Genomic DNA, 11,583 nt, shown 5'->3' with positions numbered 1-11,583 from the left:
GGCCACAATCTTGCCCGACTCCTTCCACCAAGATACACCGCCATCGCCGCGCGCGTGCTCCTGTCCGGCGCCTCATGGAGGCTCGTGTGCTTGGCAGCCTCGACGGATGGCGCTGTGCGTCGCTAGGGCACCTTGCCGAGGCTTTTACGCGCAGAAAGGACAGGTGCTTGTCGATGCCACCAACTCTACGAGCAGGCCCAAGCCAAAACCGTGGGTCGGCAAGAAGAGCCATCGATAGGCGAGCGAGTTTGCACTTGGTGCTTGAGGTTGCACTTTGTGTAAGCCAACGAGCACCGCGGCAGAACCATGCCGCTAGTACAGTGAGCTGACGACCGCGAATAGATAAGCCATTCAAAAGTGCATTGTGAATCAGTTGAGACTCTCGCATGCCAAGCGGAGACCGGTGATCTGGGTTGTCGGGTCGCGGCAGAGCGGGCAGGTTTGCTTGGTGCGCAGCCACTGGCCGACGCAGCGCTGGTGGTAGACGTGGCGGCACGGCAGCTGCACAACGTGGCGGCCGTCGACGAGGTCGGGCGCTTGGATCTCGTCGAGGCAGATCGCGCACGCCTCGTCGAGGATCGCACGCGTCGTGAATTGGATCTCGAGCATCGGGACGTCGTAGATGCCCAAGAAGTCGGCGATCAGCGCGACGTAGCGCGTTGCGGGCAGCGCCAAGGCCGGCGACGCCGAGAGCTTGACCCAGCACGCGTTGCGCAGGTGCAGCAGCTGCAAGAGGAAGTTTTGAAACAGCATTGTGCGCTCGCCCATGACACGCGGCCGCGTTGGCGTGAGGTGCTTAGCCGGAAACGGCGTCGCGAGCAGTGCGTGGAGCAGCGGCGCGAGCGGCGAGGTCGGCGCGTGGGCGTGAATGACGCGGAAGGTCTCGCGCAGCCGCAGAAAGGCCGAGTAGCGCTTGATGCACGACCAGCGCGCCTGCGTGAAAGGGCACGTGATCGTGACCGTGTACTGGGCATAGACGTCGCCGGCCTTGGCAGCGACGTTGGCTCGCACGTCGATGGCTTCGAGCGTCGAGGGCAGACCGTCCGTCATCGTAGTATTGTGCAAGTGAATGTGTGTACGGTCCGACGCAGGGTGGGATGATGGGTGCGGCCGTACAAAGATACTGGACGAGGCACGGGTCGTCAACACGCCGACTGCTGAGCTGCTCGACTGCCGCTGCGTCGAGTCGAGGCGGTTGGCCGAGCCGTTGAAGGAACGCAGAAGGGACAGAGCGTTTCACGACTGGCCTTTTTTAATCGAAACAGGCGTTGACGGTTCCCAACGATGACACGAGCAGCAAGTGCAAATGACCATGTTCGATAGAAGATCGTTGGTGGTTTGCGATAGCTTTGTCGTCGCGAAAGCAATATGTTGGCGCGTCAGCAGCAAAGGGACTCTTGTGATTGGCAGAGCCCGTGGTGCGGTATACGCGGAGGGCTTCCGAGGACCGAATCATGTTGCCGCATTGACGCCTGGCACAAGAATTTCACCTGGGAATCAGATGCATCCAGGCCATTTTGAGGCGAAAGTGAAAACTTTGAAAGGGGCGAGGATGGGATTCGAACTGGCACCACAACTGGTTCGTTGGGTGAGGTGTGGTGGGCTGGAGCTTCAGAGATTTGGACTGGACTGCAAAATGCTAGTATAACTTTTTGAATGATTTGTTGGCAAGTGCTATGGAGACGTGGTCGCGCATACATTTTGTGATGGGTGCTCTTCTACAACACCAAGGGCGAAACGACGTGGTCGTGCATGTGTGAGCAATGCCCGAAACACCAAGCATTCCAGTTTCCCGCGCTGCAGCTTTTATGACCATTCGGGCACACACCCAGATCGCGAAAAAGCCGGGAACGCGGCCCATGGCCCATTGTTTTTTTGCTCTGCAGTGTCTCTGGACCATTTTACGGGCTTGCACGATGCGTCAGAGGGTTTAACACAGTGCACTCGCATCTCTCACGATGGCTCTTCTCTATAGTGACGGCGATGTCTTCGGTACCTTGTTGCTTTGTGCGCGACCAGCTGGAACATTTTCGAGTTGAAGTTGGAAGCGTTTCAAAAAATGCGTCAGAGCGTGCCACGTCATTCTTCACAGAGTTCACGAGGGATTGTTGTCGAGAATAGTATCAGTTTTGCATTGTTTTGGCGCTCTGCCTTGCATTTGTGTCGTGCAGAAAGGCTGAGGCGCTCGAGTACGGTAGCTGCTGCAGTCTCGTACAAAATTCGTTTTGGCTAGATACATCAGACCTGGCTTCAAGTTGCAGGGATTCGGCAGCGTACTACGCACTACTCTCGTACTCGAATCTGGCGAGTTACATGGAACTTAATAATGAATCGCAAAATGACACGGTGTTGTGAGGTGTTGCGGCAAGGCAGCGCGCCTGACTCCAGGTGTGCACCCGCATCCGGACATCCGGATATTGGCAATTTCCACTATGGGCGCATTTTGCATTCGTCACACGCTGCCAAGTACGTCACGACTTGGCTTTCAATAGCTGCTCTCGACTCATCGTTGGGTGGGCCACGTGTCTAGTGGCACCCGATACAGAACGTACCAAGGACGACGCCGCCGACGAAGTCGATCCCACCCCAATTGTCGTTCCAAGCAGCACTTCACGCGTACGTGGCCAAATTACGCGCTAGTATAGTATTAACGATCAGCCTCGTAGTTTCGATGGGAAGACGCGTTTCCTTATGTGCTTCTTGCCGTTGTGAGCATCTATCACCTTGTGTACGCGTACAATCGCGTCGTGGAAGAGTTCTTCACGTAGCGCTTTCTCAAATTTTCTAAATGTGCAAATTTTGTCTGTGTTATCTTTGTGTTTCAAAGCTTGGATCTAATTAAAATCAAGCAGTCCCCTTGTACTGCACTCACTCACGGCAATACGAGGCTCATCAAAGCGTCGTTTTTACTTCTAGTTAGCGAGTCTGCAGAGTGTCGAGCGCGAACAACGAGAGGTGTCGGTCCAGCACGATCGCCATGGTCTTGTCAAATAGTACGCTATATACGTACGATACTGTCTCTCAAGAAAATTAATGGTAGTAGGTCCTCACGGACCAGCGCGTGTTTCCCCCAGTCCCGGCGTAAACGCGCTTGGATCAAGTGAATTCATCATTCATGATATCCGGAAATCCGAATAATCGCCATTGATCGTCATTTTCATTTTCATTTGCGATGATCCTCGCGTCGTGCTTGACGCGACAGAGCGACAAACGCTTGCTCGTACGACGATAACATCTTATTGTACATGTTGATCGAATGGTGACGTAGGCCAGCGCCGTCTGTCACGATGACCAAGCTGCTCCACAAATGCTGCAAACGGTATGCTTTCGCCAGCGTTTCTTCATTACCCTCTTTGATGATGCCTTGCAGGCTCTCGACATGCTCACGCACGCCAAGCTCAATGCATCAGGAAGCATTCTCAATCCATCTTTCCACTTGCAGTACGCGTTGTTCATGCAGTCCCATTCATGCTTATGTGTTCCTGCAGCTACGTGGTCGACGAGGCCGTGGCCTTTACCGTCCTGGTCGATCCGACGTGTGCTGTGACCACCGCACAAAGGTATTTGTTTGAGCTGCGCAGCGAATTTCAAGGGTATTTGACGACGCCACAAGGCTACATGTGCGATATCTCCTGAAATACGTTATGGATTTATCACTGAATTTGAACGGGATGTTTTAGGGCCGCGATGGCGCTGACACCCCTCGCATGCACCGCCTTTGGTAAAGTTATCGCTCGGAATCTTATTTCTGACGATTTAGCTCATGTTGGTAGAGAGTGAGATGGATCACCTGCATACCAAGTACAATATGACGCTCGTGATCCACAACGATATCACGGAGATCATGCATTTGACGTGGGCGGTTCAGAGGCTTGGTGCCATGTATCAAGGCATTGACGGTATTTCAAATCTTTCGTTATCAATTGAGACCAAACTCACTTGAAGAATGCGTCGAGTAGACGAGGTGGAGCGCCAGCCGTTGTTTTTGCCGGACGATTGGGATGCGGATACGTGGCCATTCCACGTCTACTGGATGTACAAGGTATATCTCGATTATGTAGTATCGCACATAACTGTGTTTGCTAGTTGCGTCAGCGTCAAGGGCTCGTAGCGCTTGTCGTACTCCTTGTGATGTCTCTGGTTTGGACGTTTACAATGTGATCGATACAAAGTCGCGCTGCTGGATTGCTTCACGACATGCACTTTGCAATACAGTATTACTAGTTAACGCAGCTTACACAATACGACGCGGGCGTGGTCAGAGCCACTTGCAATCGCAGCTCTTGTGAGCTCACGTTGGTTGGGCATCGAGCCCCAGCTCTGCAACCCAGACTCTCGCTCGGCGCTTCCGTGGCCGGCGGACGGCTCTGTGTATATTTCATTCCGCCTATATTGAGGATACATTGTTGTACGCTCGACAAGGCAACAACTCGACAACAACAACGGCGAATGAATTTCAGCGGTTTCTGGATTGTTGCCATCATTTATCCGGATATCCGAATAAGCGCCATTGCTTGTCATTTTCATCATTCTGCGATGATCCGCGCGTCGTGCTTGACGCGACAGAGCGACCAGCGCTTGCTTGTAAGACTTCTAGACACCTACCTCGTGACGGTTTTATATCGCAGCGTAGGCTAGCGCGGTTGTTGGCCACGGCAAGGCTGTCCAACGGGTGCTAAAGAAGGTTGGGATCCGCGTTGTTATCGTGACCTATTTTACGCAAAAAGTATCGTAGGGCCTCGTCATCCTCGCCAACACCAAGCCGACTGCGTCGGGGACCGTGCTTGAAGCAGCGTTTTGCTTGCAGTACACCTTGTTCGTTGCGGGCGGCTCATCCAAGCTTATCCGATATCTTATAGCTTCGAGGTTGACGGCTCTGTGATTTTTGCTGTCGTCGTGCACCGCCAGTACGCAGCGTCCCTCGCGCACAAGTACTTGTACGAGCTGCGTGAAGCCTTTTACGCATATCAAATGACGCCGCTCGGACACATGTGCCTCTTCGTACGCAAGGTTCGTCGTGTTGATACAGATGAGTGTTGTAGGACTGGGACGGCGTTGACACCGCTAGCGTGCGCGGCTTTTGGTGAAGTGATAGCGCCGATCGATGAGTCTTGCTGAGTTTTATTGCTGTTAGAGCCCGAAATGCACCGACTCCACGCAAGATACGATGAGAACCTGGTGCTGCACTCGGATGTACTCTTGGATTTGCACCTGACGCTGCATTTACCGGCGATCCGAGAAGCTGCTCGGGCCATCAACGGTACCAGCCGTTTGCGATCATAGCAAGTGACCTGACGAGGGCATCCGCTAGCTGAGATTATCAACCAGCCACTGCTTATACCAGACGACGAGTGGGACGGCGCCAGCGAGCCATCGCACGTGGCCTTGAAGCGTCAGGTAGTATGACTGTCGCTATGACATGCCTGGGACCTTATCGTGCAGGATGTAGCTGCGACGTCATCGTCGTCTCGCTGTGCTTGTCATCGCCGTTCTACTAGCGCTATGGGTTTGGTGTGGACGCTGAGGCCGTGATCCGCACAGTGAAATTTGCGTTTCACGTTTCCAAACAAAAAATGCTTGCTTTTGTGCCAGTGCAACTTGGGTGTCTTTATTCGCATGTCGTTGGTTTGTGACAATCAAGGCGTCGACCAAAGCGACGTGGCAATCAACCGCGTTTCGCAATCTCGATGGCCTCTTGGGACACTGCTACGGCCATATTGCATCTTCCTCTCTCACACTGCCACGTCATTCGCCGTCCACGCCCTCGCGCCAATGCTGTGCATTTCGTTGCACATCACTACCATCATTCTCGACAGAGGTATCTCTGTGGCGCAGTCTGGACTGTACTTTACAACTGGCATGGCATTCCGCGACCGTCGCTTGCTGGTGCGTCCATTCTGTGATCTCGTGGACGATAACTGCCGTTGGCGGCAGGTGAGCGCGACCGCACCCGACACCACCAACACAACCCGTGTCAAGTCGCTCGTACATTGCCCCGTTTTGCTGTCGATGCAAGCCTCCAACGACTCGCCTTGTAGGCACTGTACAGCTGCGCGGCATGGGCCCAAAACGATGCCATAAGCTGCAACCGAGTCGACGGCATCCAGTATGGTTCTTGAGCTATTGCATCACCACTCAGCGGCGAACATGGTAGCCACGTGATCAAGCACGGAGTGCGCTTTGTCGCGGTGGCGACACCAGCCCCGATCGCGCGCACGAGTCTTCTGGAGCTCGTCAGCGCCTTTGACGCGTACGTGACGTCGGCGTCCGGACGCATGTACGACTCGAACGCGCTTCTTACGTCGTTTCGACACTTGTCCCTACGACGTAGGGCGGGACGGGCACCAACCCTTTATGCGTGCGCAGCGTTTGGTATGCTCTGCGAAACAGGGTCAGCGTAACGTCGCTGGTTTAGAGCGCGAGATGCACCGAGTGCTCGCAAAGTACACGGGGACCATGGCCGAGTATGACGTCGTGCTCCACGAGATGTGGGGCCATCGCGCCTTTCGTCACAACCTCGTCGAGGTGGTCGGTCCGATGCTGTTGCGTACGCCGATCTGCTTTGCGGCATGCTTGCTCATCGTCTTGCAGGATTAGATGCCGACGCATTGCAGCGTCGATTCCCGCACGTCCAAATCGCACTGTTGGACATGGAGCCCGCAGGACTTCGTGCACAGTGGAGAGCGTCCTTTACGCGGCGGGTAGGCCCTGCACGCGGCGTGTACGTTGCCAAACCGGTTGATGCTAGCGCGTCCACCAACGTCGCTACGTCGTTCTTTGTCTGCTGGTCGCGTGCATCGGCGCGATCGGGTTCGCATTGTCGTAACCTCGCACACGACAGTTTGTCGATGCTGCTCTGTCCTTTTCCATAATATCGGGCAAATAAAATCGTATACTAGTACGTTGTACATTCTGTCCTCGGGTTCATCTGTAGAGCGTCCAGTTGACAGAAACTTTTTGTCGACGAGCAAAAACCCAAAGCAAATGACACTGCACACCGCTCCGGCCCCTTGTTGGACCCACCGGCGCGTCTATGCAGGGGACCATATATCAAAGCCGAGACTGTCGACTTGCGGAGGCGGCAAACTGGCGCCTGATGCCACCGACTCGATTCGTCACATTCAACACGGAGCGATCGAGTCATCCCTGTGGAATCAGGTGTCTTCTCTGTTGCTCTATCTCTCACACTCTCGGACAGGGTTGTCCAGAGATACGACGGATCTTGTTACGAAGGCCCATCGAGCTCGCTGCGACTATGTTCGAGCTGGCGCCAAATATACTATATGCAGCGTTGTGTATCTACTGTAAACAGCCAAAACGTTTCAGCTCGAAAGGCCGCACCGCGTCGGTGACCCATGGACATTGCCGACATCCTCTCCAAGTACAAACGATCATCGGCGGCGTCCAATGATGCACCGAGCTCGTCGCTGCCGCCGATCGAAAGCGGTTTTCTGCACCCAGTGATGCCAACGCCACCCAAAGGCCACAAGCCCCGGACGCCGTCCAAGCGCGCAAGTCTCATTCAGCAGCCCCTGTACTTTCTAAAGCCGCAGGAGAAGGCGCGCCCCGACCACCGCAAGTGCGACGCGATTCGCTTACCATTTCCCATGCTCACACAACGTGTAGTAGCTACCGGGACATGGGTCTCCTGTCGGCCGCAGACTTTGCACGGGGCGACTGCGCCGCGCCCAACATCGAGTGTTGGCCCCTCGGCACGCGCGTACACAAGGAAGAGGTCGGTTGCCATCACACTACGTATGGCTACGATGGGCCATGTTTGTCAAACCAAGCGCTTATTTGATGTACTCTTGGTAGGACGCGCTTGGCAACAACCGCAAGGGCATGCGACCCGAGAGGACACCGGCGAAACCGCTGCTTTTGCAGCAACTGGAGGCCTTTCTGGCGGCCGAGCTGAGCATTGTGGGCGCCACCGAGCACATGGACCGCGAGGCGGACGACGAAGGCCGCGCGCAGATGCACTTGGCGCGGCTGCAAGTGTTTCGAGAGTGTTTTCTTCTTTTGATTGAAGACTTTAAAACATACCAGCCGCTATTGCTCCGCATCAAAGCCGAGTACGAAGCCCTCTTGGACATTTACACGCTCAAGGTACGCCCTTCACTATTTGCTAAACAAGCGGGCGAGTCCAACGTAAGGTGAGCAAAATTCCGCAATACGAAGCTACGATTCGAACGATGGAGCAAGAAGCCCAGCACGTGATTAGCGAGCGCAACCTCATCAACAAGATGAAAGGTAGTTATTGCATGGATTAATGGAAATTACGGGGTATGTGCATCTAGTCAAGGCACTCAAGAAGCAACTCAAGTCCACCCAAGCCATGCTGACGGTTCGAACGCCCATTGTAGCAAGCGTTCACCGCATTCTAGTCGTATGCAGCGGCCAATGCGAGTCTCGAAGATGGCCGCACCAAGCTCCAGAGCGATCTGCAGGAGCAAACCAAGCGCGTCGCCGACGTCATGGCCACCAACCAGATGCTCTTGCACTCGATGAAGCGTCAGGACGAGCGCCAAAAGCAACACGACTCACAGGTAGATCCGCATCGAAATGACAATATCTTCCACATAAGTCTAGTTGAGCGAACTCCACGGCGTGTTGCAAGGCGTGACGACCAAGTACACGCGCGCACAAGAAGAAATCAACGAGCTCCGAAGCTCCATCTTGATGCTGGAAGAGCGTGCCGGTGGCATTGATGCCAGCGCCGACAAGGCGACGATCAATCACTTGACGCGCGAGCTCCAAGAGCTCCTGCACGCGAAAACGACGTTGGAAAAACAGGTGTTTTTTCTTTTTGAAATTACATGCAATTCAAGCGCGTTGTAGGTGGCGAACCCTGTACCACTTGCCGAGTCGGACGTCCTCTCCCGCATCCTCGCTGGCATGACAGCACAAAGTGTTTCCGCTACCGACATGTTTGTTTCGGGCGCCCCGACGACGGTCGATGGCTTTGTCAACGGTACAGCACCAATGAGGGCTAGGGGTATCATGCGGGGTAGGGCTGTGCACGTACCTCTTGCGCACGCCGCCGGTGCCGCCAGCAACAACCACAACTGTCGCGTCGTCCGTGTTTGTGACGCAGACGCACCATGACGAGCCTGACGAGCAGGCACCGACAGTGACAGACAGCGGCGAGTTCTTCATTGGGCAGGGCCTCGACGCGTCGGTGCCCGAGTACCTGCAATTTGACGGGCGTGTCCGCAACCTCTTTTACTCGCGACGAGACGTCGAGCGCTGGATCACGTACGTGATATTGTATTCGTGTTTGGGTTTACGAGGTGGCTTTTAGAGACATTTGGCAGCAAAAGGATATTTCCGAAAAGCTCAACTTGCACAACAACGCGCTCGGGCCTGGCCGCAAGCGCGGGATGCCGATCCCGGGGGGGCACCATGCGAGCTTTCTCATGACGCAGGCACCCGCGACATTGGTGCCACTGCGACAGTTTTTTGCATCGTATTTGGCCAAGAAATTTCCGCACCGCGCCGACGCGGTCGAATGTACCATTTTGTCATTCGATAGGTCGACATATGAATATGTATCTGGATATTGTACTGTAGGCGCGTACAACATTTGTGAAGCGCTCAAGCAGTACAGCTATGGGTGCGAGTGCCGCGTCTTTGACATGACGCTGCACGGCGCGGTGCCCGAGACCGCGCGCTTGGACCAGCTCCAAGGTACAACTGGATGTCTCTCTTTTTATAAAAATGCAAATGACATGTTGTACATCCTAGTTGTCTACATGGTCCACGAAGCCTACACGACGCTCGAGAAGAATGAATCTGAAAATATCGTCGCCAACAAACGCAAGGGGTATGTATTTCGATGTCGACTACTAGTCGACAATATTGTAGTCACTTCACGAGAGGAATATATGTCTAGTCTCGTCTCGGTCGGCGGCGCGATGCGGGAATTGCGCATCCTCTTTCCGTGGAAAACCGAAGCTGCGATCGCAGCGTTGTGCAAAGCCCTTCTTTTCGAAGCCAAGGTCGCGGACAAGGCTCGGTGGTTTTTAGTGGCATGTATTTTTGCGTAGGGCGTTCTCTACATCCCGTACACTGCGCTGCTCGAGCCCGACCGCCACGGGAATCTCTCGTCGTTTTGCGAGTGTCTTCGGCACCAGCATCTTGACGAGATTTTGCACCTCAAGAAATTACTACTGGTACAGAGTTCGATCCTCGCTCGTCTCTTCTTTTTTTAATTGATTGTGCAGACGGCCGTGCACGTTGCTGAGAAGCAAGCCGGACCCGACAGCAAGGGCATGCTGAGCTTGGACACGTTGCGACACGCCATCAAGTCGTGCGACCCAGAGAGGACAATGGCGGCCACGAATGCGATTTTGGCCGAGTGCACCAACATCCCGCTCGAGCGACTCGAGAACGAAGGTGCGACGCTCGTAAGTGGCGCCAGCGTCCGGAGCAAGCTCGAGGGTATCCTCGTCAAGCCATCGGGGCGGCTGCCTCCCACCGACACGATGTAACCCTAATCGCTATCGTCAGCGGACGCGAGCAGAGACGAGGTGGCTTGCGCAATCGTGTCATGGCTATGTGGATACAAGTGAGTCTTTACGTAGAGTACGACTACGCTATCATACTAGCGAGAATGATATCGCAACCACCACTCCGTCCCACGTCCCGTTGTTGTGGACTCACTACAGTACCAAGGATACGCCCGGATAGCATTTGAATGGTTCTCGCGAAATGGATAGTTCGAGTTTGGATTCTTTTAGAAAAAAACAGCTTTGGATTCGTGTCGGGTATTCAGGGCATAGCATTATTTCCTGTTCACTGTCTCAAAGTGAAGTTGCACTGGATTTTCGACTCGACAGGTATACAACCCACGGATTTTACGCCCTTGGTACCGTATAAATCGGTCGCCTCCGTGATTTCTTGCTGCCAATGTTGACTCGTCGGCGCGTCAACCATGCCGGCGTGCTTTCTCGTGTTACTACACTTAAGAGATAAGTGTAGCTCACTACGTTTAGTAGAGGACTACGCGCGAACGTGCTTTGGTCAGCCCATCCTCCTCAGCGATGCCCCGCAAGCGATCAACGCCGGCGCGCTGGGAACGGGTGGTGCGTTGGGTGCGGTTTCAAGCGCACTTCGGCCGAGACGCTGTCTTGAAGAGTGGGACCTTTTCCTGGATTCATGAACTCGAGGACTCGCATCGATCCTCGCCAGCGGCATTTTTGCATTTGCCAAGTGGCGATGGCGAGCTTGTTGCTACCACCGTCTTTCACCGCCGCGTCAACCGTGACCTACTGTGTCCGCGGCCACACGTTTCGCACCATGTACACGGTCGAGCTGCACTGCGCCGCCACGGCACGTACTTGGAAGTTTACGACCCGGTACCGCGACTGCGTGGCTTTTCAGAGCGCGCTGGACGCGTACTTGCCGTCGTTCCTCGGGTCCCGTCGCGCGGCCGAGCACTATTTGCTGCTGCTGGTTCAATTCCAGTTTCCAGTCGAGCCGCTACCGAGTCCTGCTGCACGCTTGGCGATGCGCGCCGAGCTCGTGTCGGCATTTGCGCACCTTGCCCACGCGGTGCTCACCGCGCTGACGACGCTGGACCCG

At 54.8% G+C, this 11,583-nt stretch overlaps 5 protein-coding genes across 5 annotated transcripts; 4 read left to right on the top strand and 1 right to left on the bottom strand.

Moving 5' to 3' along the window:
- Window positions 1–327: 327 nt before the first annotated feature.
- On the bottom strand, window positions 328–1,655 carry SDRG_12116 (hypothetical protein). Its single transcript, XM_008618176.1, has one exon. The coding sequence runs from the start codon at window positions 1,048–1,050 to the stop codon at window positions 370–372; it is 681 nt and encodes a 226-aa protein (XP_008616398.1). The 5' UTR covers window positions 1,051–1,655; the 3' UTR covers window positions 328–369.
- Window positions 1,656–3,172: 1,517 nt separating this feature from the next.
- SDRG_12115 (hypothetical protein) lies at window positions 3,173–5,592 on the top strand (the record flags this gene model as incomplete). Its single annotated transcript, XM_008618175.1, has 13 exons — window positions 3,173–3,220; window positions 3,269–3,319; window positions 3,371–3,441; window positions 3,489–3,620; window positions 3,681–3,721; window positions 3,774–3,899; window positions 3,960–4,042; window positions 4,634–4,684; window positions 4,736–4,806; window positions 4,860–5,083; window positions 5,135–5,260; window positions 5,312–5,397; window positions 5,450–5,592. The coding sequence occupies 13 exons, from the start codon at window positions 3,173–3,175 to the stop codon at window positions 5,522–5,524; spliced, it is 1,185 nt and encodes a 394-aa protein (XP_008616397.1). The 3' UTR covers window positions 5,525–5,592.
- A 466-nt stretch (window positions 5,593–6,058) lies between these two features.
- Window positions 6,059–6,731, top strand: SDRG_12114 (hypothetical protein; the record flags this gene model as incomplete). Its single annotated transcript, XM_008618174.1, has 5 exons — window positions 6,059–6,106; window positions 6,155–6,277; window positions 6,332–6,372; window positions 6,416–6,547; window positions 6,592–6,731. Coding segments are annotated over 5 exons (484 nt in total), but the record flags the coding sequence as incomplete, so codon positions are not given.
- A 589-nt stretch (window positions 6,732–7,320) lies between these two features.
- SDRG_12113 (hypothetical protein) lies at window positions 7,321–10,728 on the top strand. The gene is made up of 16 exons (XM_008618173.1): window positions 7,321–7,579; window positions 7,627–7,735; window positions 7,816–8,106; window positions 8,154–8,250; window positions 8,298–8,344; window positions 8,385–8,546; window positions 8,590–8,793; window positions 8,839–8,971; window positions 9,012–9,255; window positions 9,302–9,510; window positions 9,571–9,687; window positions 9,745–9,823; window positions 9,893–9,998; window positions 10,047–10,172; window positions 10,224–10,529; window positions 10,584–10,728. Exons 1-15 carry the CDS (start codon window positions 7,356–7,358, stop codon window positions 10,488–10,490), a joined length of 2,415 nt encoding a protein of 804 aa, XP_008616395.1. The 5' UTR covers window positions 7,321–7,355; the 3' UTR covers window positions 10,491–10,529; window positions 10,584–10,728.
- A 489-nt stretch (window positions 10,729–11,217) lies between these two features.
- On the top strand, window positions 11,218–11,553 carry SDRG_12112 (hypothetical protein; the record flags this gene model as incomplete). The annotated part of the gene is made up of 1 exon (XM_008618172.1): window positions 11,218–11,553. A coding segment is annotated over one exon (336 nt), but the record flags the coding sequence as incomplete, so codon positions are not given.
- Between the last annotated feature and the right edge of the window lie 30 nt (window positions 11,554–11,583).

Source organism: Saprolegnia diclina, assembly GCF_000281045.1.
Source record: "Saprolegnia diclina VS20 unplaced genomic scaffold supercont1.46, whole genome shotgun sequence".
Taxonomy (NCBI): domain Eukaryota; phylum Oomycota; class Saprolegniomycetes; order Saprolegniales; family Saprolegniaceae; genus Saprolegnia; species Saprolegnia diclina.
Note: the sequence above shows the minus strand (reverse complement) of the source record. Positions and strands in the feature narration are given on the sequence as shown.